General features: G+C 34.0%; 1 protein-coding gene across 1 annotated transcript; it reads left to right on the top strand.

The window, feature by feature from the left end:
* Positions 1 to 709: 709 nt before the first annotated feature.
* LOC143252759 (uncharacterized) lies at positions 710 to 2424 on the top strand. Its single transcript, XM_076505397.1, has one exon. It carries the CDS (start codon positions 956 to 958, stop codon positions 1571 to 1573), a length of 618 nt encoding a protein of 205 aa, XP_076361512.1. The 5' UTR covers positions 710 to 955; the 3' UTR covers positions 1574 to 2424.
* Positions 2425 to 25122: the final 22698 nt, after the last annotated feature.

Below are 25122 nucleotides of genomic sequence, written 5' to 3'. Positions count from 1 at the left end.
TCGTTGTTGCACGACGTTGTTTAAAATGTATTTAAACAACACTTTACTGATATTGTGATATCTGATATTACAGTTGGTGTTTTTTTTATGTGCACAATATTGGAAATTCATAAGCATATTCATGTTTCGTGCTTCGGTAAACTGTGTGAATCTGAATAATAATTGACATGTTTACATGCTTTGTAAATAATATTGTATTTTGCTTTCACTTGTGCTTCAGTGAAAAGCTTCAGGACAAATAACGGTAAAATTCTGGCTCGATTCTCGCGGTAAACGTTTCGTATGTGTTCACTAAAACAACCAATCCGATCATTTTCATTTGTAGTTTAGTTTCATTAATATAAAAAAATCACCTTTGAATATTTTTGAACTATATTACATTTGTGAACTTTATATTACTGGCATAGCATGTTTATTTATGACTCGTCTAACTCTTTTAAGCTTGCTTAATTTCGTAAAATTCTCTTGAATAAAGGCCGAAAAGCTCGTTAAGAAAATTGTAGAATGGTTAATTCGGTGTTAACTATCATATAATTTTGTATTAACTTTACAATATTTTATTTCTCATCTATATTATCAGCTTACGTTTGATCATTAGTTCTTAATAATTATTCTTTTAGAAAGTAAGCATACCCCCCTCGGCTTACCGCATGCGTCACTACTTGGCAAAAACCGTGATTGGACGAATTGTACAGGTAGGAACGCCTATACACCGCTGACGGGCCTATGCATCAATGCAAAAATATACAGACTGAGAGATTCGAGGACCAGACCAGCCTAAGTCCCTGAGGCTGGATACTAGTGTGTTTCATGTCCAGTTTCTAAGGTTGGTACGGGACACCATGTGTTCTTTCTCCCATGATTCAGAAAAATTGACAAACAAATCGATAGGAAATGAACTAGTGACAGGAGAGTGACTTTGTTTTCATCATAATTCGGTAAAATTATCATTATAATGGAATGTTCCCCTCAAAATCTGACAACAATAGTGACACCTGGACGAAGTAGTTTATCTGACTTCCAACTTCTTCATGAAACCCTCTCTTACGCCAGCGCCAACTCTACCTTGATGCCTTCTTCAGTAGGGTGTCAGTCACTTCCATTGGACAGTCCAATACCGTATAGCAGTGAAGATGATACAATTCAGTGTTCGAACGTATATACTGCCTTCTACTCACGGGAAGGTCTTGGTAGCTCTTCAGAGGACACGAAAAAAACTAATACTTCCAGAAAAGTGTTACCCGAACATGTCAACGGGTTTCCCCGCAGGTCGAGCGATGCCACGAATAACGCGTGCAACGTTGTTTTGAGTGAAAATAACGACGCCGTACTTGGAACAAGTATCGCCGTCAAGCCGAGCCAGAAAGTTCCTCCTTCCCATACCGTATCACGGAAACGTCGGATAGCTGCCAACGCCCGTGAACGTCGCCGTATGCACACTCTAAATGTCGCGTTCGACCGACTGCGTGAAGTCGTTCCATCAATAGGACACGATAAAAAACTGTCGAAATACGAGACCCTTCAGATGGCTCAGAGCTACATTACAGCTTTAAGCGAACTGCTTAACAAGTGATTCGAAAATAAGCAGTTAGAACCGACAGAAGAATGGATGGAACATCTATTCTCTAAATGGAATCAGTATTTTATGTTTATTTGTATAGATAATTACACCACAGTGTTATCAACTTTTGAGATAATTAGTTTTGTTCATTCAAGAAAGTCAAACTCGCAAATCAAAAGCTAAATTAATATGCTTTCTTCCTGTGGTTTTTATTGTCTGAAACAAGACAGACTGATAGGAATCCTGAAACTTGATTAATCACTATCGCAGGCTCATTAAGAAGTGTGCCTTTTCACCGAAATGTGCCAATATTGACAGTAAAGGTTTTTAACTTGATTATTTGTACTCATATCTTTCTGTAGAATGCAGAACTTTGTTAATAGTTTATCATAGAGAGTTTAGGCTGTATTGGTTTGTTAAATGTCTAAGCTTAAAGTAAAAGGTTAGACTGTATTGTTTTGTTAAAAGTGTAGGATTGTGTGTAAGTTTAAAGTAAAAGGTTAGACTATTGTTTTGTTAAATGTGTAGGATTGTGTGTAAGTTTAAAGTAAAAGGCTAGACTATTGTTTGTTAAATGTGTGGGATTGTGTGTAAGTTTAAAGTAAAAGGTTAGACCGTATTGTTTTGTTAAATGTGTAGAATTGTGTGTAAGCTTAAAGTAAAAGGTTAGACTATTGTTTTGTTAAATGTGTAGAATTGTGTATAAGTTTAAAGGTTAGACTGTATTGTTTTGTTAAATGTGTAGGATTGTGTGTAAGTTTAAAGTAAAAGGTTAGACTATTGTTTTGTTAAATGTGTAGAATTGTGTATAAGTTTAAAGGTTAGACTGTATTGTTTTGTTAAATGTGTAGAATTGTGTGTAAGCTTAAAGTAAAAGGTTAGACTATTGTTTTGTTAAATGTGTAGGATTGTGTGTAAGTTTAAAGTAAAAGATTAGAAGGACTATTAACATGGTTTTTGTGTACTCTTATGACATTATACATTGTATTGTATCGAAAATACCAACCAATTTAATGATTAAAGCCTTTGCACTAAATTAATGTGATAAGTTTAAATAATTATGTAAACTCAGAAAGCCCCATATTCATTTTATAAGATTACAAAAAAGTTGTTAAATTTTTTAGAACAGTATATCTAACAAAAGTATTATTTCAATGTCATTTTTCTGTGTGGATAGTTTGACATGAATAAATGCCCCAGACTTTAAGAGGCCTTTTTTTACCACTTAACAAGGTTTGCTCTTCAACCACGATCTTTCAATTTTAAACTTTCTTCTGCTGTAAAATCCAGATCCCCTACCGAGTGCACGATCTCTGTTGCTCTCGCGGGCACCTAATCTCCACATGAAGGGCTAGAATCTGTAGGTGCTACCCATGAGATTCTCACCTGGAACTCAGCTCGAGATTGAAGAGTTCTTCATCAGATGGAGGGCTAAACTTAGAAGCATACTGTTGCTTTACTAGCTAAGCCTCTTATCTCATGATGGGTTCTTGAAATGACTCGAAAACTTGTTAGAGAAACAAAAAAGAGCGTAAAGATTTGGTTGTTTATTTAGTGATGCGATTTACGTCAATTCTTAGCTTCTCTTCCCTTACGTCTTTAAAATATATATATAGGTGTCAATTGTTGAGGAAAGTAACAGGAGAAAGTTTGTTTGTTTGTTTGTTTTGAATTTCGCACAAAGCTACTCGAGGGCTATCTGTGCTAGCCGTCCCTAATTTAGCAGTGTAAGACTAGAGGGAAGGCAGCTAGTCATCACTACCCACCGCCAGCTCTTAGGCTACTCTTTTACCAACGAATAGTGGGATTGACCGTCATATTATAACGCCCCCACGGCTGAAAGAGCGAGCATGTTCGGTTTGACAGGGATTCGAGCCTGCGACCCTCAGATTACGAGTCGAGTGCCTTAATCACCTCGCCATATACATTGCTGGCCAAAATTTTAAGGCCAATGAACATAAAGAAAAAATATGCATTTTGCGTTGTTAGACCCAACCACTTATTTGAGTAGAGCTTTGAAAGATCAAAATAAGAAAAAGGAAAATAAAAATAAAAAACGTTTTTAGCATTTAATAGGGAAAATGTGAGCACTATGAAATTAGCCTAAATACTAGCTGGTCAAAAGTTTAAGACCATATTGAAACGAAGTGTTAATCGATAAACACGTAATGAAATTTAGATTACAAATCGAGTACCTTAACCACGTGGTCATGCCAGGCCTATTACAATGTTTTTACTGAAGTAAACAAGGACTTAAATATTAGAAATGTGGCCTATTATACACCTGCTACAGGGATTTATCCAGGATTTTTAGGGTGTTATCTAATCAATGGGGTTTGGGACGTACGTGTCCGAAAAAATGTTTTAAATCATACGAACCTACTGATTCCCAAAATCACGCATGTGGTGGGAAATAGGAATGAGTGTTTTAGAACCCCAGTTCATTTTGAAATAAATTAAAGTTTTCTTAAAGTGTATTTCAGATTCAAACTGTAAAGCAAGATATTTATTGAAGGAGGTAAATGGAGTGGCTGGTATTAAATCTCTATTAAACCTTTAACATAATCTAAAGTCTTCAAAAAATACATGTGAGAGTTTGAATGTGACTTTCAAAATGAAAAGCTCGGACAACTATTTAAAAAATACAACCAACAAAAAAATCGAAATGTTTTAAAAAATATAAGATAGGCACTCTATTGTGTAGTTTATAACTTTGTTACTTAAAATGTTTGGGGCATTTTACAAATATTTATATTGATGGATATGTAAGTTACCTATACTATAAATGCATTATATACAGACAGTTTAAAACCAATCTAATTTTATTTTAGTAATAAAAACTTGTATAGTTTTTAAATGTGTCTGTCACTTGGTTACGCAAGCCAATTCTTTTACATATTACTCATATCACTTGAATCACCTGTTGTTATTAATAAACCATCGATTTTTTTCCACACAAACGGATCGAGCATGGAATAGTGGCTGAGATGCTCTGACCATGTTTCCAGAAATTCTTGATTTTCGTCAGTTGATACAAAGGCGTTATAAACGTGACAGTCAAATCTCACTATTCGATCAAACGTGAGTAGCTCAAGAGTTGACGGTGGATACTGTTGATTAACTGCTTTTCTTCTCGTATATTAAATCAAAATAAGGGACGGATATGCGTAGATAGTCTTTGTGTGTATCTTTATAAAATGTTAAAAAAAACTTCTAAAGTATCACCCCGAAATATAAAGTCAACAGTTGTAATGTTCATCATTTCATCTGATCCATTTTACAATGACAGGTTTTTCCTGACTTTGATGATGAAGATATACATATCTGTTTTTCATCATATGATTCATATGTCTCGTAAATGAGAAACAACTGTCTACTTTCTGAATACTTTAAGGAGAAACACACTCAAAACCGGGTTTTGATACCTCTGGTGGGCAGAATACAGATATAGAATACAGAAATAGAACCATAACACACAATCAGTCACTTTCTATGGAAATATAATTACGAAAAATAAACTGCATATAAATATCAATTTCAGTACATAGACGACTCATTTTCGTATGTGTGTTATGGTTCTATTTCAGTTTATTCTTTTCCACTAGATGACACAAGTCAAATAAAACAAACAAACGAATACTTCCTATAGATCTTTAGAAAGTTTCGACTTCATTAAGTACAACTAGATAGTAAGTTTGTAATCCACTAAATTTAGTATTGCGTCTGTCAATAAGCGTAACTTTTCCCACCAGATAGTAAATACACTATATAAAAAATATGTAACTTAAAAAAAACAAACAGCTAATGCCACAAGCGTAAAATGAAGATAAAATAATCCTAACTTGTCAGTTTCATAACTCTGAGACTTCTTGAGCTTCCTGCGTGTAAGTGCATTAATGATAATAATCTGGTCGTGTTTCAACAGCCAGGAAACATAGCCGGAATAACTTTTTAAGTGTCGATACTTGAAAGCGCATTAAACCTGTTTTCTTTCTATTACAATTGACGGAAGGACAGAGGTAACTCTTCGGATCTACAGCGCTTAAAATAATGGGTTCGGTTCCCCTCGGTGGACACAACAGACAGCCCAATGTGGTTTCGTTATGCGAAATTACATACAATTGACATAAATATTTAAAATTTGTAAATATCTTATGTTAAAAGCTTATTGATTTAAAATTTAGTAATGAAAGAGCTGGCAAAAACAGAGGTATGCTGCTAGGTATACTCAAGAACTACTTTTACTTACTGCATTACACTATATAGTTTTTTCATATAGTACACATGAGAATTGGAGCCACTATACAGAGATGATGCATTAAATAAGCGTAGTAATACATTTCTTGTTTGTTGTTTACTGATTCATTGAAATAACTTGTGTGTTATTGATCTATATATATATATATATACATTATATAATTTAGCGTTAAAAAAGAATACACAGCAGTTACTTGTTACGATAACCAAAATAATAGTTGAATAAAATATAATACCCTTTACATAACGTTCAATTAATGACCTAAAAATATAAACTTAAATCATGTCACCCAGTAACTAGTTTTTATAGAAGGATATGACAGGCATGTTTATACTAATAATCACAATCTCAGTGTTAATAATTTATACTGTAATAAAAGGATGTTTCAGGTGGAGTCGCTACGTATTAAGTACGTCGTAACACAATCAACACTTTTTATTGGTTTAATTTATGGATTAAAAATAATGTTCATCAATATCGTAAATCACAAACTGTCACTTGATAATTATACAGTAAGATGCAGTAGTGGAACACTCGGTTTCCATGTTTTGTATTTCCTTCTTTTATACGGAAATTAAACTCCTCGCATGCATGTGATGTTAATTTTTGATCTATTGAAAATGAAAGAAGTTACACACATTCATTCTCGTTTTAATCTTTTGCAATCAAACAATTTATATTTTATCAACCTTTTCATTGTACACCCATCTGTATAGGACTCGTTATCATCCGTCGAACTTCTTCAATAGATAGATAACTTGTTCTTTAAATGTGCGAAACATTTAACAATATACATTGCAATATTCGAGGATTCATGGTTCGTGACCCCTTGCTGTCGTTCGGGCTGTAGATGTGCTAGGACAGTGATTACTATTTGATCAGACAAGAGCTGATGGGGGTTGCTGTTAACAAGCTATCTTCCATCTAGTCTATCAGTTCAAAATTAGAGACGTCTGGGTACGGATTACCTTTGCCTAGCTTAACAAGGAAAGTTACATTTTATCGCGGACATAGCATTCTTTATATTATTAACATGTGCGCATGTACGCGTGTGTGTACACATAACTAAGGGAAACGATGTATCATACATTATTGTCCATTCAGTTCTAAAGCTTTTTTTTCGATCAATTACAATGAAAACGATTATAAGTAGAAGCAGCGAGTTGTTGCTTTTATATATATTTGACAGTTGCCTTTTTCGTGAAGCTACCTTGTATATATGGTATTAAAAGACAAATTCTATGATACTGAAATTAAATTTCTACTATATTTTAATCAACCTGATGATTAAGACCAGGATAATTACAGAGTAAAATAAAGGTTCTCGTTAGAGCATATAAAGAAGTAATAATGACGTTCAGGTATAACATTATTAATGTTCTATTATGACATTGTCAGGCTAGTAACCTTTTGTGTTCTATTATGACATTGTCAGGCTAGTAACCTTTTGTGTTCTATTATGACATTGTCAGGCTAGTAACCTTTTGTGTTCTATTATGACATTGTCAGGCTAGTAACCTTTTGTGTTCTATTATGACATTGTCAGGCTAGTAACCTTTTGTGTTCTATTATGACATTGTCAGGCTAGTAACCTCTTTTTCATTCAAAATACTGTCTTGGAAAAACAAAACAAAACCAGCTACAATTGTTACTCTGTTGAACAGTAGACTAAAAATTTGTATCGTTGGTAATGAAAAGCGTGTACGCTATATTAGAAGCTCTAATAATATACAATCCGTGCTTTTTTCATTAAGATGTCATTTTTATTTGTTATTATTGCTACAATCATTATCAGAGCGAAATGTTGCTTCTAGATCATTGCAAGTTCAACACGAATGAATAATCTAATCTTCTCTCACAGAACCCTATAATTATTTTTATAATTATGATGCATATGCTGCCATCTATTGGCAATTCAATAATCTTTTCAGCCATTTGTATTATGGGCCAATAACGCTCAAGATACCGTCTCATCAGCATTAGAATGGGAGGAACAGTGTTTGACATGTTACTTATATATTATTCTTTGCTTTCAGTCATACGTTCTTAGGATTATAACAGAGCGAATAGAAGATACAGTCCTCCAAAAAAATGTGTTGTTTATTAACATTACTTCATTAGTTGATTGTGTACCCTCCTCAGAAAAAAAAAAATTGTTGGAGCGTAAATGTGATCTAAACACAAGACAGTATTTTGGTCGGATTTTCCTCTAAGTACAGAATGGCTTCCATTTTAAAACAGACGTTTTATTCACATATAGTGTTGTTTTTTTTCTGAAACGTATTCAACTTCAGTGTTCATCTTGCCAATTTATGAAATTTTATTTCTTACGTTTTATTTGTGTTGGTCGCCATAAGAAAACCTTTAAATAAAACAACTCAAGTCAAGCCAGATTTTATACAACAAATAATATATTTGAGTTGAAACGCTATTTAGATGAGTCATCTATGCCACAAGTGTTAGCCTATAGAGCTCTTAAGTTCGCAAGGTATTATACAGGGTGTTCGAAAAGTCCCTGTGCACTTATATATTTATTAACAGACATGTTTCAATATAGAATACAGGAGGTAAATATGAATGACAACTATAAACAATGTTGAAAGTGACCCCCGTTGGCATCAATACAGGCTTGGATCATTTTTATTTTGTTTCTAAACACCGCTATCAGTTGCTGGGTTGAAATAGACTGAATAAAATATTATTACAAAACTGCACAGTGACTTTCCGAACACCCTGTATATATAGTATAAATTTATGTATGTATGGGCTAAAGCCAAAATAAAACACTGTTGTCCGATGATGGATGCGGTAAGAGAACAGAAAGCTCGCAAATTAAAGTATTTTAATCTAGAAAAAAGTCCATGTATAGTTCTACATTATGTGTCTTAAACAACAGTTATTTTATTTTTGTCAACCGTATTGAATTACACTCATTCTTTGTGGTATTTAAATTGTCTCGTCCTACTAGATACCTTTCTAAATGTAGTTTCTTTATAGCCTGCACTTTTCTGTTTTGGATTTCCTTTATTGTTTCTTCACTTTGTCTTGTAAGTTTAGTTTGTTTTCCATCTAATGTTTTAGTTATCATTTTTAGGTATCATTTCTATTTTCTGCATTAACCCTTTTTCTATCACGAACAGGGTGAAGAAAGATTATTTATTGTCTTTAAACGCTCCCAAATTCGTCCTTTGTATATAACACGCAGGCCATTTACTATTTGCTTCTTACAGAGAACGGTGATAAATTACCAAGGGTTGTTATACAAATATGTAGTGTGGACCAGGTTTGAAAATATTTCTTCGATTTATATAAACAAAGGTACTATCTCTGGTTTAATCTTATACATCTTAGTGAATATATAACGATTTATGGACCATTTTCTTATGGTTCAATAGCAGTAAGACCAATAGGACATAAAGCCAGTTTTAGTTTTCAGATTAATAGATTAATATAATTTGCTGCACCCCACTTAACTTTTCAAGTTGGTTCATGCTAATATAAACTCTAACAAATCTTTCTTCCGTCTTAAAATAATACATAAGTTGCTGCATTCCGATACGTTAAATGGTGATAACCTAAACTAAACTATTAAGTTGAGATCTGATGTTTATTTCGTTTGAAACAGAACTCAATATAAGATTTGGTTTTTACGTATCAGGGTTTCTTTGTGTTGAACTATAACCGCAGTTTTAGACAAATTAACAAATTGCCTCGATAGCAAAAAAGTGTTGTCGAAAAAAATGTTTAGACATGCGGCTTTTCTTCATGAGTTAAATGATTTTGTGCTGGTGTTCCAGATCAGCACCGCATTACTTATTAAGCACAATAGACACATTGCCTAGGGCGTATGGAAATTTGAGGGCCTACAAAAACTATGGGCCCCTGAACATTTTCCTTAAAAGTTAATCTTAGAGAGCCAAAAATAATAAGCATAGAAACATGAAATACACATTTTACTGTAAAAACTTTATCACATCTTTAAGTTATACTATATATTTTTTTTATATACGCATTGGTTTGTGTACTCACATTCACATAAATATACAGCAGATACTTAAGTACAGAGTATTAACACACCAAAACAGCAAGTATACATTATACGTATATACATACTTAAATTTCAAACCAGAATTTATAATTTATATATCTATAATTTATCTAACTTATACGGTTGGTAGGGCATACGACCAGTAGGTGCCTAGGACCTGTGATAGTCGGGTTAGAAAATAATGAAACGCGTAGTCCACATGAGGTTTGAGATGTTATATGGGAGAAGCCATCTAATGAAAATAGTTTTCATCAAAATAAAAACGGTAATCCTGAAAATAAACAAAATAATTATTTAATTGTTCAACAAAAATTTACAGAACTGTATCTGACAGAAATACTCAGCAGTTCATTGAAATATAAACATTATATTTACAATACGGAAGATGACCACACTAACATTTTATGATCGGTTTTGTCAGGTGGAGAAAACAACTGGACTTTCTTGGTTTTAATATTTCTCAACTTGAAAAACAAAACAGCTCTTTTCTTCAGATATCAGCCATTCAAAAAACAGTTAAACAAAGTTTAGGACCTGGTCATCTGCCTACGTTATTGCCCGCCGGTCAGCATCTCAGCTTGAGTAGTTTTCAATATCGACAAACATTAGATAGAAATTGCCAGCACTGATATCTACAACAGAGACGAAAAGCCTTAGTTTGATTTGAACTTGCTCCAAGCTGCGCGAGGGCTATCTGCACTAGTCGTCCCTAATTTAAAAGTGAAACACTAGAGTGGAAGCAGTTAGCCATCTCTACTCATCGCCAACTCTTGAGCTACTCTTTTACCAAAGAATAGTGTGATTGTTCGTCACATTATAACACCCCCACGGCTAAAAAGGCTGTTTGGGAGGATGGGGATTCGAACACGCGATCCTAAGACTGAAAGTTAAAAGCCCTAGCCACTTGTCCGTGTCAAGCACAATAAAACAACTAAGGAATGGGAACATGATCTAATCTGTTTGTTTGTACACATTGTACTTCCTTAACGGGTACTTACAACTAGTATTTATAAATGTTTGCAACCTTAACGGGTACTTATAACTAGTATTTATAAATGTTTGCGAGTCACCAAAAGACACTAAATTGTAAAATTTCAGGTTGTCACATTCAAGGAATTTCAAATATATAGTGATGAGTTTGATTAAATATTCGTCAATGGACTAAAGATAAATGATATCTTACAACTGACCTATTTGTTCGTTTATTTGTTTTTGAATGTCGCGCAAAGCTACACGAAGGCTACTTGCGCTAGCTGTCCCTAAGTAAGCAGTGTAAGACAAGAGGGAATGCAGCTAGTCATCATCACCCACCGCCAACTCTTGGGCTACTCTTTTACCAACGAATAGTGGGATTGACCAAACATTATAACGCTCCCACGGCTGAAAGGGGGAGCATGTTTGGTGCAACAGGGATTCGAACTTGCGACTCTTAATTTGCGAGTCGAGCGCCCTAACCACCTGGCCATGTATTTTGGTATGTATTCAAACAATAATCAATGAACCAAGATAAATGATATGTTACAAGTGATCTAAGCCGATAGTTATATATTTTAGTATGTATTTAAACAATACTAACAAGACGAAAATTGCATATATATGTGCGTGAGGATTTACATTTTCTCAGTATAGGTCCATAACACGTGATATGCTTATTCGACTACTATATTAATATCGTGGGAAGGTCTTCCATTTACGAGTGCGATTTCAAAGTCCTTCAATATAACGAAACTCCAATATCAGATGTCGTTATTTACTTTATAAATTAAATGCTCTCGAGGGTAATAGTAGTTTAACATGTCAGAGCAAATTTTGGTAATTTCTGGTAAAGTAATAGTCACTTCATTAAAAGTTGGAAAAAACATAATTGTACCGATAGTGATTGAATAAATAATTTTATAATACACATAAAATATAATTCATATCTGTCATAAAAACATCAATAAAAACTACATTAGTTACACGTTGCCGGTGTTACCTTAACCCTAAACAGTAGATTTGCAGGAATAATAAGTCTACTAGCGGGAAACAAACAAAGAATTCAATAGATAATAATATGACAATGTTTCTGGTTCATTTATATGAATATTCGTATAGTTCTAACATTGCTGAATTAACATAAATTATATTACTATTAATTTGCAACGCACGCTAATAGTACTCCAACAACATTAGAAATACATCATGTTATCAAGACAATTGATTTAATAATATTAACATCTCTTCGAAATGCAGACAAATTAGAATATTGTAAAAACTTGTTTCATTTTAAACAATACTTTATTTTTAACCTTCTGGTTGAAATTTTAGATAAGTAAAACCTTCTGGACAAATCAACTCAACAGTTTTTTTAGTTACATTATAACGAATACAACTTCAAAGTACTATTTTTACTATTCAAAGAAACTAAAGTAAACGAATATGTTATCCTGCATTTTGTGTAAATATTGTTTTCCATAGTATTGGGTTTGTTAACTCATTCTTCTGAATTGTAATGCTTATTATATAAACAAATGTATTTTATTTTATACAAACGAAACTGAAATGGTTGCTGCTTAGATTCATTCGAACGTACCATTCGCATCGTGTACTATTTATTTGTGAAGTATTAGGTTTTCTGATACATCAATGAAAACTTCATTTTGTTCTTATTTTAAAGGCTTTCATCTCGGCCTTATTATCACAGTTGCACTAACTTGCATTCTATAATTTTAAACACCCACATAATTGCACCCGAATGATTACGACCTAGTTGTCGGGTGACACGAAAGAAACATATAAGTTAATAATCTATTTCAATCTATTTTAAGCACAGGCTAGAAGACCTCAGAATGTAACATTTCTGCTTACCGCTGCAGGTTAATAGTGCCTTTCTCTCTCACCCTTATTTCTTAGACAATTTTATATTAAAGGCAACAGAAATCTGTCTCAAATGTTCTCTACAAATTACTTTCATCTCTTGTTATGTTTAAACATTCTAATTTTTTCTTTAAAGTCTCTCACAAATAAATTCTGTAGCTTCTTAGGAGTAAAAGCTGAGTCTGTTATCAGACATTTCATCAGTCTTTCAAACAAATGTTATACATAGCTCATTTAATCTGATATTATTTAGTTTTACTTGTTAAGCCTTCACAACAGCGATTATTTTTCTCACCTTCAGTGCTTATCGAACCCAGCGCAATTACAGTTACGTTATCGTTTTCGAGTTTCAGCTAACAAAGTTACTCTATTCGTCGGTGAATATCGGGTTCCGAAACAGGCGCGAGCAAATGTCGTAGTGTTCCCCCAAATTCTATCCCCTCTTCGCGTTGGAAGTTCATTGTAGCTATCATAACTAACTAATTTTTTCAACTGAATACACAAACACATAATATGCATTCCCTCTTTCTTTGAAAATAATTATAAAATTCCGAATTGAAGACATTGTGTAGTTAGTTCCATTTCATTTTGGGCAGAAATTAAATAAATCATATTTTCAATAACTTATTTCAAATATTCTATGCGTAACTTTACAAGAAAGTTCTAAAAAAGGAAACAAACAAGCGAACATATAAAAACGCATAATTGAAAAAACAAACAAAAAACAAATAATTATAAAGTGCTTTCAGTTTAAAGGTATCAGAAAAAACAACAACATTTCTGCTACTTTAGAAAATACATTACCTAGTTACGTGAGTCTACAGAAAAGAACAAACCTGATATTGTAATTATGCACATAACAGTTCAAGAAACGCTTGAAAATTTAAATATGTCGTTATGAATGGTGTGTTTTTCTCCCCTACATTTTGATTGAAATAACAAAATCCAGAGATTTCTCTAAAACGTGATTTACTTTCTTTTTCTTTTATACGGGTTTACAAGATTCACAAGATGAGCCTAATGCGATATTGTTTATGACTGGAGCAGTGTCAACAGTTTACAATTTTTTGGAGTCTGCCCTCAAGTGATTCAAGTGATAAAGCTGAAGGCATATAACACCTAAAACCGGGTTTTGATACCAATGGTTGACAGAACACAGAAAACCAATGCGTAGCTTTGTGCTTAACGTCAAACAAACAAGCAAACTTTCAAGTCTAATTCTTTGTCGTTATGTCCAGTTTCGTTGTAATATCCTTGCATTTCTTATTAGATATACAAGTGCATATCGTGTTTAGGCTTCATGACAGTTATAGGATGTTGATTCAGATGTGTCGCATGACTGGAACTAAAAGATGAGGCAAAAACATCTTGAAGTAAGTAAAACTTAATTTTTTAATGTGTCTGTTAACATTATGTGTCTCACAAAAACAATCAAAAGATAATTTAGGGTGTGGTCGTTAATCCTTAAAAAGAAAGGAACTACTACATTGCTGTATTAATACTCTTACACTAATATGTGTCCTCTAGATATTAAGTTTTGTTTAGCGAGAACTTTGACCATGAGAACTTAACGTTAGACCACCACTAAGAATAAGCCTAAGGGTGAATCAAGTAGCCTTGGTAGGGTGAGTCCGTGTTCTTGTGTGCCTTTCACAATAAAAACACAATAAAGAATAAAAATAATCTCCCTGGAAGCAAAATATTAAAATTAATAGGCTAGACCTACTTTCTTGTATCAAAATAGTGCTTTAAACTTTTACATGGGCCTGGCATGGCTAAGTAGTTAGGGCGCTTAACTCGTAATCTGAGGGTCGTGGGTTAGTATCTCCGTCACGTCAAACAGACTCGCCCTTTTAGCCGTGGGTGCGTTATATGTGACTGTCAATCTCATTATTCGTTGGTAAAAGAGTATCCCAAGAATTGGCGGTGGGTAGTGATGACTAGTTGCCTTCCTCTAGTCTAAATTAGGGACAGTTAGCGCAAATAGCTCTCGTATAGTTTTGCGCGAAATTCAAAAACAAACAAACCTCTAGTCTTACAGTGCTAAATTATGGACGGCTAGTGCAGATAGCTCTCGAGTAGCTTTGTGTGAAAATCAAAACAAACAAACTTCTATAAAATATTTCAGACATAACAACAGAAGATATTCAACATTTTAGGCTCAAAGTGTACTTCACAAACTAATCAATGAATAAGTTTAAACCGCTTTTAGAGGTTGGTGACATATAAAACTCGTTCATGCTTTGAAGTTTACAGAATTCTTTTACTGTTAGTTTACAAACCGCGAGACCATTCTCGAAAACTTTCAAAGTGTTGGTATCAGAAAAGACTAAAATGCGTTACTGTGAGTTATCGATCTTTTCAAATTTATAGTCATAATATCTCAAAGAAAGCCGTCAAGTCATCACTCTGAGACAATAAACGTTGTTAATAGTCATTGAAGTCTGATGATCTACAAATTTTATATAAAATTATCAGAACAAATGTTTCTGAGAGAAACTGTATCTCACATATTTAGACCTCTTCAACGAATATTACTAGTAATGCTACTTTCCATAACGATCATCAAACACCGAGTATTCTCACTAAATAATCGCCCTCGTTGGCGGCGCAGTGGTAAGTTTGAGGGCTGTTAAAACCAAACTCAAGCTGTTCGATGCCTTAAGGTGGGCAAGCAGAGACAGCCTGTTATGTAGTTTTGTGTTTAACGAGCAGTAAGAATCAACTTGGAAACTTATATTTTCAACAGCATGTAATTCCGTATATTAATATTAACAGCCCCTACAAAATGGCAAAACTGGGAACTCAAAATCTGAGTTACAGTGGCTACAAGAGTTTTATTGCTGTGTAACTTTTATATTTTATTTTTTGTCCACAGACTTATAATGTTGAAATCCGGGGTTCGATGCCAAACTGCGAACACAGCAGCTAACCAACTGTGGTTTTGCTCTAAGCCAAACACAAAAACTTCATGGTTAGTGAATCGGAATGCATGTCAGAAGTTCTAGATTCTACCACGATTTCACTTGACACGTTCCATATTTTCATCTATAGTGCGTTATAACGGTGACAATCAATCCGTTATTTGATTTCGAGCCGAACAAAGCCCTTGTGGCGGCAGTTGTTGCTGGCTGCCTTCCCTCAAAATTAAGGACGGCTATACAAGAATCCTGAGAGTCTCTAATCTTGCAGTTTGACTCACGTGCTTATAAGATACCGTCCGCGCTGAAAATACCTGGTTTTCATGTTAAATATTTATAAGTAATTTATTCAAGTTTATATAAATCTGTTGTAAGTTATTAAACCCCGTATTTTAATTTGCATCATTTGATTATCCCGAGTTGTTCAAAAGCTTAAAATCTGTGATTTATTTTGTTTTTGATTATTTTTGTGGTAAAATTCCGTAACAGATATGATACGTCCGTCTTTTTTTATACAATTCTGACCAAAATCTTAAGGCCAATCAACATGAAGAAAAAATATGCATTTTGCATTGTTAGTCTCAACAACTTATTTGAGTAGAGCTTCAAAAGATGAAAATAAGAAAAGGGAAAATAAAATAAAAGAACTGTTTTAGCATTTAATAGGAAAAATGTGAACACTATGAAATTAGCTTAAGTACTAGCTGGTCAAAAGTTTAAGACCATACGGAAACGAAACGTTAATTGGTAAACACGAAACGAAATTCAGTCATTTGTGTTTGAGCATTAGGACTGTCAACGTCTCCCACTGACATCTCCTGTGTTACATTGGGTAAAACATGACAAAGGCTAAAAAGTTGACAGTGTTTGAACCTGGAAGAATTGTTGAGCTGTAAAAGCAAGGTCTCTCTCAACGTGCCATCGCTGGTGAGATTGGGTATAGTACAACTGCTGTTGCAAATTTCTTAAAAGACTCTGAGGGATACGGAACGAAAATTTCAAGTGGTCGGCCCAAGAAAATTTCGCCGGCATGAGCAGGTTCGACGATCGGCTGGAGTCTTGCCGAACAACTCGTCGAACCAGATTAAGGCCCTTACGGACGCAGAATGCAGCTCAAGAACAATAAGACGGCATCTATGAGAGAAAGGCTTTAAAAATCATAAACGTCTTCAAAGGCCACACCTCTTTCCATACCACGAAACAGCTCAGTTAAACTTTGCTGAGAAGCACCAAACATGGGATGTAGAAAAGTGGAAGAAGGTTTTGTTCTCTGATGAGAAAAAAATTAACCTGGATTGTCCAGATGGCTTCCAACGTTACTGCACGATAAGCGAATGTTTGCAGTTATTCGCAATGACGGCCGTGCAACTCCCTACTGAGATCTCTTGTTGGGCATTTCCTACCCTATTTAGAACTTCTTTTTGGTATGGTCTTAAACTTTTGACCAGCTAGTATTTAGGCTAATTTCATAGTGTTCACATTTTCTCTATTAAATGCTAAAAAAGTTTTTTATTTTTATTTTCCCTTTTCTTATTTTCATCTTTCGAAGCTCTACTCAAATAAGTAATTGAGTTTAACAACGCAAAATGCATATTTTTTCTTTATGTTAATTGGCTTTAGGATTTTGGTCAGCAGTGTATTTCATTAGATGTCAGAACTGATCTGAAGGTTGATACGTAAGGTGGCGTGTATCACTTCTCAAAATGAGTAATAAAATATACGTATTTTAACCGCACAGTGTACCAAAAAACTGCAAAGAAACGAATAACATTCGTAACTGTCTCTGGCAATGAATTAAAATAATTTATCTGACTGGAAGAAATACTTTTATGGGTGATGGCATTCTTTGAAACTAGTGGATCATAGTAGTATCCGAAACCAAATCTCGATTAAGCCTTCCATTATCTTTGCAACACCAAACGTTAGAGGCCAAAGACATGCACGATAACACACATTACGTCTTATAGAATTTCTTACAATGCCATACACCTAATCATGTTTCAAAAGATGAAACGCAAAATGTCCACAGTCAATAGGCGAATATTTCAAAGTTATGAGAAGTGTATTCCGAAGTTACGAAAACTGTTAAAAAAAAGGAGCAACTTTGAATGTAATGTAAAATAACATAGGTTCCTATGTGTAAGGGACATGCCATCAAAATTATTTTTGAATATAAGGAGTTTTATAATGTTTATTCAAACTATATTACATACTAATGATTTTTCATCTATTTAATGTATCGAAGTTTTATTTTTAGAAAGGCGACACTTGGGTAGATCTGGAGCATCGTAATAGTTTGTCTTTAACTAAAATGTGTTTGCTTAACACCTTCTGTATTAATAAGTATAAAGAATACGCATCTGCATCTGTAAGTCAAACGCGAATAATAGCACATAGAATGTTCGTATTAGTACAGTGTACTAGGAGATTCTATAATACGACTCGTAATGCTAAGTTCCATGTTTGAGGGGCCTGTTTCTTCCGGTCAGTGGTCGTAAGAGGTCCCGAGAATAAAAACAAAATGTCAAATTGCTTCTAATCTGACCGATATGGAGCAATAATTTACGAAATCCACATCATCAAGAAAATGGTAGAAGTTTTCAACAAAAATTAAACTAAATTTTACTTTAAAAATACAAAAACTGCAACTTTTATAGTAAGGAAATTATGATTTTTTTACAACATTTCAATCTATGGTATCGGGTCCTTATCAGATAACAACTACATTCAATAAATTCAACATTAATTTTAGTTTATTACATAGTAAACTATTAATATTGAGCAAAGTTGTTTCGTCAAAGCTCAGTTTTGACAGTTTGGCCATAATACTTTTAAAATTAAGAATATTCAGTCGCTACGTGTTACCTCCTGTCTCCTTGTCAAATTATGCTCAATGATGATTAGTCGTTCTATCCGAAAGTGAAGATAGCCACACATATTGGTCCGAATTAGCTAAATTAACCAGAATCTGTATAACATGAAAGAAGAGAAGCTGTTATCTATTGGTTTCGCAGTTACTGTCTTAGTTTCATGTTGCTGTATCGCATGTAACGACTGATATCGTTGAATCGAAGCAGCCATACTTGTACAAGTACAGGTAAAATCAGCATCTCTCCCATACTTTTCCGAAAGATTTGGGGATTGAAACAGAAGGAATTGGAGCTGAAAGTAATAGCATACAAGGTCTACACATTGGTTCACTACTATATAAAGTCAAAACATTTTTTTTTCATATTAACTAACACTGATCTTTATAAAATTACAAACTGATATTTAATTTCAAACTTTTGTAAAAATACAAACGATGCAATAAAAGTTAAATAGTTAAATAGAAAAAGAAAGTCATATTTTTCACAACGGCCCCCAGCAGTGGCACAGCAACTGTTAGAAACCGAGCTTCAATATCCGTGGTGGGCAAAACACAAACAGCCTTTTGTGTAGCTTTGTGTCTAACTACAAACAAAAACAACTTCACAACGGATTATGTTCCACTACACGCGTTTATTTCTTTAATAATGTAAATTTGTAAAAGAAGAAAATATGAGAAAGACTAGAGTAACATGCGTGTTAAAAATCAGTAAGTCATAAGAAACAATTATGGACCTTATTACCAGTAGTTAACGGAAGAGAGAACGACCTTTTGACCTAATACCACCCAGAAAGTGAGTGTGACAAACGAGACTGTTTAACTTAATTGTGTATTGCTGATGGTTCTACTTTGGTGGCCAATCGTAGCTCAAAATTTGTATAAACGTTTCTCATAATTTAGAATAACCTATTTATTTAAATAACCACAAATTCAATTATACCGATCTGAAATATAACAGTTTTATTTGGGAAAAGCAGTAAATTAAAACTACTATATGCCAATTGCTTCAATGTTACATGAAGACTTCAGGACTGTAATTCTATATTTTATTTAGAAAGAACCGTAAGTGTGAATTAGTGCCTTTCCATTTTAGTTAAGAGACATAATTTGATAGCATTGAAATAAATAAAATATTTTTATATGTGAATCAGATCTTTTCTGTTTCGTGCACAGAGTTTAAATTTTTATCGAATTTAGTTTTTAATACAGAAATATAAACTAAAATATAAATTAAAATTTGGAAAAGAAATATTTTTTTATTTTGCAAGATCAGGTCATTTTTGTGACATTAGATCAAGTTAGACTTGTTAGTAAATAATTACATGTTCAGTTAAATTGGTTTGAATTTTGCGCAAAGCTACACGAGGGCTATCTGCGCTAGCCATCCCTAATTTAGTAATGTAAGACTAGAGGAAGTGCCCGGCATGGCCAAGCGCGTTAGGCGTGCGACTCGTAATCCGAAGGTCGCGGGTTCGCATCCCCGTCGCGCTAAACATGCTCGCCCTTTCAATCTGCTCACTTAAAAAACCAGCTTGTTAATGAATCCGCAAGCGATTGCGGCCATATGTTCCTTCATGGAATCGAGTGGCATAATAATAATAAGACTAAAGAAAAGACAGCTAATTATCACCACCCAACGCCAACTCTTGGCTACTCTTTTACTAACGAATAGTGGGATTGACCGTCACTTTATAACGCCTGCACGACTGAAAGGGCGAGCATGTTCGGTGTGAGGGGGATTCGAACCCATGATCCTCGGATTAACCACCTGGCTATGCCGGGCCTTTTTTCGTTAAATAAACAAATAATTAAAAAATCTTAAAAATGAAAATATTTTCACTTTTTTCATTTTTAAATTAGTTCTTCAAATTTTAATTTATATTTCTGAAATTTGCAGCAAGTTGAGAGTACTTGGAATGTGGTTAAGTGACGTCACAAGCGACATTGTGGAACCAATCATAACATGATTGACTCGTATCTCTGTGAATTGGTTTGTCGTTGTAGGTATGAAAATGGTGATCTCTTTAAGCAAATATTTCAGAATATTTCTGAATTTTCACATTTAGTTTGTTACAATCTCACTAAGTAACTTCTTGATGTTTTACATGTCTTTTAAATGTACAGGCATATATGAAATACTAAGAGCACTTCCTTTGTTTCGTAAGCAAAGCAAAAATATAAAATATTTCTTTTAATTTCTCCAAATTTTTATTTTTATTTGTAAATCAGAATTATAAACTGCATTAATATATATATATATATATACTTTTGCAATTTGAATGTGGCGCAGGAAACAGAAAAGATCCTTTGAATCTAATATTGTATAGTATAAATTTGCCACTATGTAGACAACTTTATAATTGAAGACATATTTATATAACTCTAAAGCTCAAATGATGTTGAAAATAGCTGCTACTTTCACAATATCTACATTATTCAACATATTTAACATTGCAAAAAATAAAGCTAAATTAAAAGTAAATTACTTAAAGTAGAACAAAGGTGGAATTAAAAAACAAAACAAAGTACAACAGAATCAAACTTTATTTGTCTGTTTTTAGCGCAAAACATCACGCAATAGGCTATTTTTTATCTGTCTACCATGGGTGTTGAATGTGGATTTTAACAGTGTAGATTCTTAAGCGCACCACAATAATTTTTTTTAAATGTCTAAAACATCCCAGACGATGTGTTCTCTTCTATCTATCAAACATATTAGTGTATGTCCAAATTTTGTATAAATCATATGATTATCCCATATACCCACCGCGGTGAAAATTCGGGAGCTTTTGAAAATTAAAAGCTTGGTAATTACTTTCGAAATTTACCCCTCAGGATACACTGAAAACATGCTGAACACATTCTAACCGCAGCTCAAGGGTATCAACTCATAAAAATTAATTACTATCTCTTCCTTTCGTAATTCATAAAATTACTTAACTTAACCTTCTTCTATAATTTTTCCACCTACTTTCATTCGGCACTGCTCATATTTGAAACGATACTTGTAGTCAAATAAATAATGTGAATTAAAGTCTCAAACGTAAAAATTAAGAACCATTTTTTTAAAAATAATGTTTATACTTCTGGTTTGTAATTTATGACTCACTTTTTAACATTATTGTTCACAAGTTTCTTTATACTTGTTTTATCTCGCATCAAAAGCAGCAGTAAATTATTTTATTGATCACAGATTACGTACAATAAAGAACGATAATTCAGAGATATATATGTATATTTATATTTGACTGTTTCATATAGCAAAGGCCCGGTATGGCCAGGTGGGTTAAGGCGTGCGACTCGTAATCTGAGAGTCGCGGGTTAGAATTCCTGTCACACCAAACATGCCCGCCTTTATAGTCGTGGTGGCGTTATAATGTGACGGTCAATCCCACTATTCGTTGGTAAAAGAGTAGCCCAAGAGTTGGCGGTGGGTGGTGATGACTAGCTGCCTTCTCTATAGTCTTACAGTGCTAAATTCAGGATGGCCAGCGCAGATAGCCCTCGAGTAGCTTCGCGCGAAATTCCAAAACAAACATCTAGCAAACTTCTTTAAATTCGAAATTTCTATAAAAATACAAAATATTTTTAATAGCAAATACCGAAATCAACAAGTTTTAGGCCAAACAGTAGTTAAACCTTTTATTAAGTACGATCTATCTTAGATAAAGAAATGGTTTGCTTGGTTTGTTCTGAATTTCGCGCAAAGCTACTCGAGGGCTATCTGCGCTAGACGTCCCTAACGTAGCAGTGAAGAAAGCAGTTAGTCATCACCACCCACCGCCAACTCTTGGGCTACTGTTTTACAAATGAAAAACAGGACTGACCATCACATTATAATGTCCCCAAGGCTGAAAGGGCGAACATGTTTGGTGTGACAGGAATTCGAATCAGCGACCCTCAGACTATTTACGAGTCAAGTGCTTTAACCACCTGGCCATGCCGGGCACACAAAGAAATGAATCCAGGAGTGGAAAAAAAAGAAGCCACAATGAAACCAAGATTATAGTTATAATTATTTTATTTTGCAAACTAATTTATAAAGTAGGTCTACAATGACTGCTAACTAATGGCGTATTAAAAAACGAACATAATATTGTTGTAGTTATGGTGATGAAATAAAATAGCTTCGATATTGAACAAACAAACAATTATTTTTAAAAACTTTTTTAAATGTTCCATTTTTTTGCACACTTGTGTGTGTATGATGTCATTACACATGAATTAAGTTGTTAATGTGTAGAAGTTATGTATTGTCAGTTAATACCTGATTTAAAATATTTCTTTATTTTATTATTTTAATTATTTATTGTATTTAAATAAAACGTGACCTTTCTTCCTGTAACTTTTTCCGAGCCAAAATTGTAACTTTTTTCGTTTCACCAAAGGAAAATACATTGACACCTTAACTTACTTTTTTTTGTAGTTTAGTTAGAACTAAACTTTACTATATTTAACACTATAACGAAATAAACTTATATTATTCTATGACTTAACGTTAAACGTTTTTACAAATGCTGATAACCTTTTAATATGTTGTTGTACGAAATATCTACTAAAATATATTTACATCCGCGTTTTGCTTACACCCCTTGAAATTAATTGCGAGCACACGTGTATTTAAATAGTAGAGTGCTCGGTTATCTTCAGGACAGACTAAATCTCCTTCTTATTGTAATAGATAGGCCCTTTTAATTCCCATTTTCAGAATATGATTTAAAAACCTGTTGGCCTGGCATGGCCAAGCGCGTAAGGCGTGCGACTCGTAATCCGTGGGTCGCGGGTTCGAGCCCGCGTCGCGCTAAAAATGCTCGCCCTCCCAGCCGTGGGGGTGTATAATGTGACGGTCAATCCCACTATTCGTTGGTAAAAGAGTAGCCCAAGAGTTGGCGCCCAGCCGTGGGGGTGTATAATGTGACGGTCAATCCCACTATTCGTTGGTAAAAGAGTAGCCCAAGAGGTGGGTGGTGATGACTAGCTGCCTTCCCTCTAGTCTTACACTGCTAAATTAGGGACGGCTAGCACAGATAGCCCTCGAGTAGCTTTGTGCGAAATTCCAAAACAAACAAACAAACAAAAACCTGTTAACGGTTGCATACCACAACTAAGCAAACAGTGTACGTTTTTCGGAAAGTCCGATACAGAATAAAAAACCTGATGTATTTAAATTAACTAAAAGTTCGTTGCTAGCTTTTGTGAGCCACTAAGTATAGCTACATCACAAGGCTTCAAACAGTGGATCAGCAGATAGCCCAATGTGGCTTTGCTATAAGAAAAAAAAAACAAAATACTCTCTCTGGTGTTATTTGCATCACACATAAATATCTGCTCAAAATACAAATTATTATTTAGAGGATGAGTCATCGTTTTAATCCAACAAAAAATTCGTAGATAAATTAAATGATAGAAGAAAATAACAAATGAACGATAAATATAAGCATAATCATGAAAAAGATAGAATTTGCTATCTAATTATTTCAACTAGCAGAAATATAGACGACAATTCAACAGTATAATGGAGGTAAGTAGTTAAATATTTACTAGCAACTTTAATATCTCGTCTTAAATACGTATTATAATACGATTAAGTCGTGAACCTAACAACTAATTGTTGGGGTGTGACGAATGTTGATATCAACGCCAAGTTTAGGGGAGAAATGATTGACAACTCCCACCCCACCCCGTGGGAGATAATTGAAAATTCTAACTCCATTAAACATTCCCTGTGTGGGGTTTAATATTCATACCCATTCTGGTGATGCTAGGACCAAAACTGTGAAAGAAGATAGCAATAAGATATAGAAATAGATAACGTTTATGAGGCTATACTGAGATTTTCTTCTACTTTCGTTATCAGGATTTTAGAATTTATAGACCAGAGATGGTCGGGTCCCATTAGAGATCTTCCTCCTGTCAGGAGTGTGGTATAGGAATGTGAATGTTTATGATGATACAACATGAGGCTCAGGGTAAACCGTGCTTGCTCCGACCCCCTTTCAGGGTAATGGCCCTGTGGGTATCCGTATTAACATTCTTATGTCATCCATATCGTCGTATATGTTCGGTATTGGAAAGTCTCACACTTGAGAAATAGTTCGGTATATAAATGTAAAAAGCAAAGAAAAACACACACACTTCGCTTGTTCTAAATTAAAACACAAACGTCGTACATATAATACCATTTTTTTAAAATGTTGCTATCTTAATCCAAAACTTGTGCGGGTTTTATGGTCTAGTATTAGGTGGCTTTATTAAATATGCATTTCTAAAATACATATTAACAGGCGATAGATATTTAGGGCTACTTCCATAACCTATGTAGTGGAGATAAAGCTCACAAATCATGTCGCTTTTTTGCCAGTTTTTTCTCAAAATAATTTCGTTAATTACGCAATAGTCTACCTGCAGTCATTTGTATTTTTGCGTAATTGTGCATAAATTCTGATGATGTGCTAGAAGAGACTTTAAATGCTCTATTAATTAAATAATTTATTATTGATTGTAATTTATTTATATGTTTAGGTGCTATGTTTATCCATGAGGGGCATGCATATTCAATGATGGGACGTATATATGTTTTGTATATTTGTATGATATTGTCTGGTGCGG

Source organism: Tachypleus tridentatus, chromosome 6, assembly GCF_004210375.1.
Source record: "Tachypleus tridentatus isolate NWPU-2018 chromosome 6, ASM421037v1, whole genome shotgun sequence".
In the NCBI taxonomy this organism is placed as follows: domain Eukaryota; kingdom Metazoa; phylum Arthropoda; class Merostomata; order Xiphosura; family Limulidae; genus Tachypleus; species Tachypleus tridentatus.
Note: the sequence above shows the minus strand (reverse complement) of the source record. Positions and strands in the feature narration are given on the sequence as shown.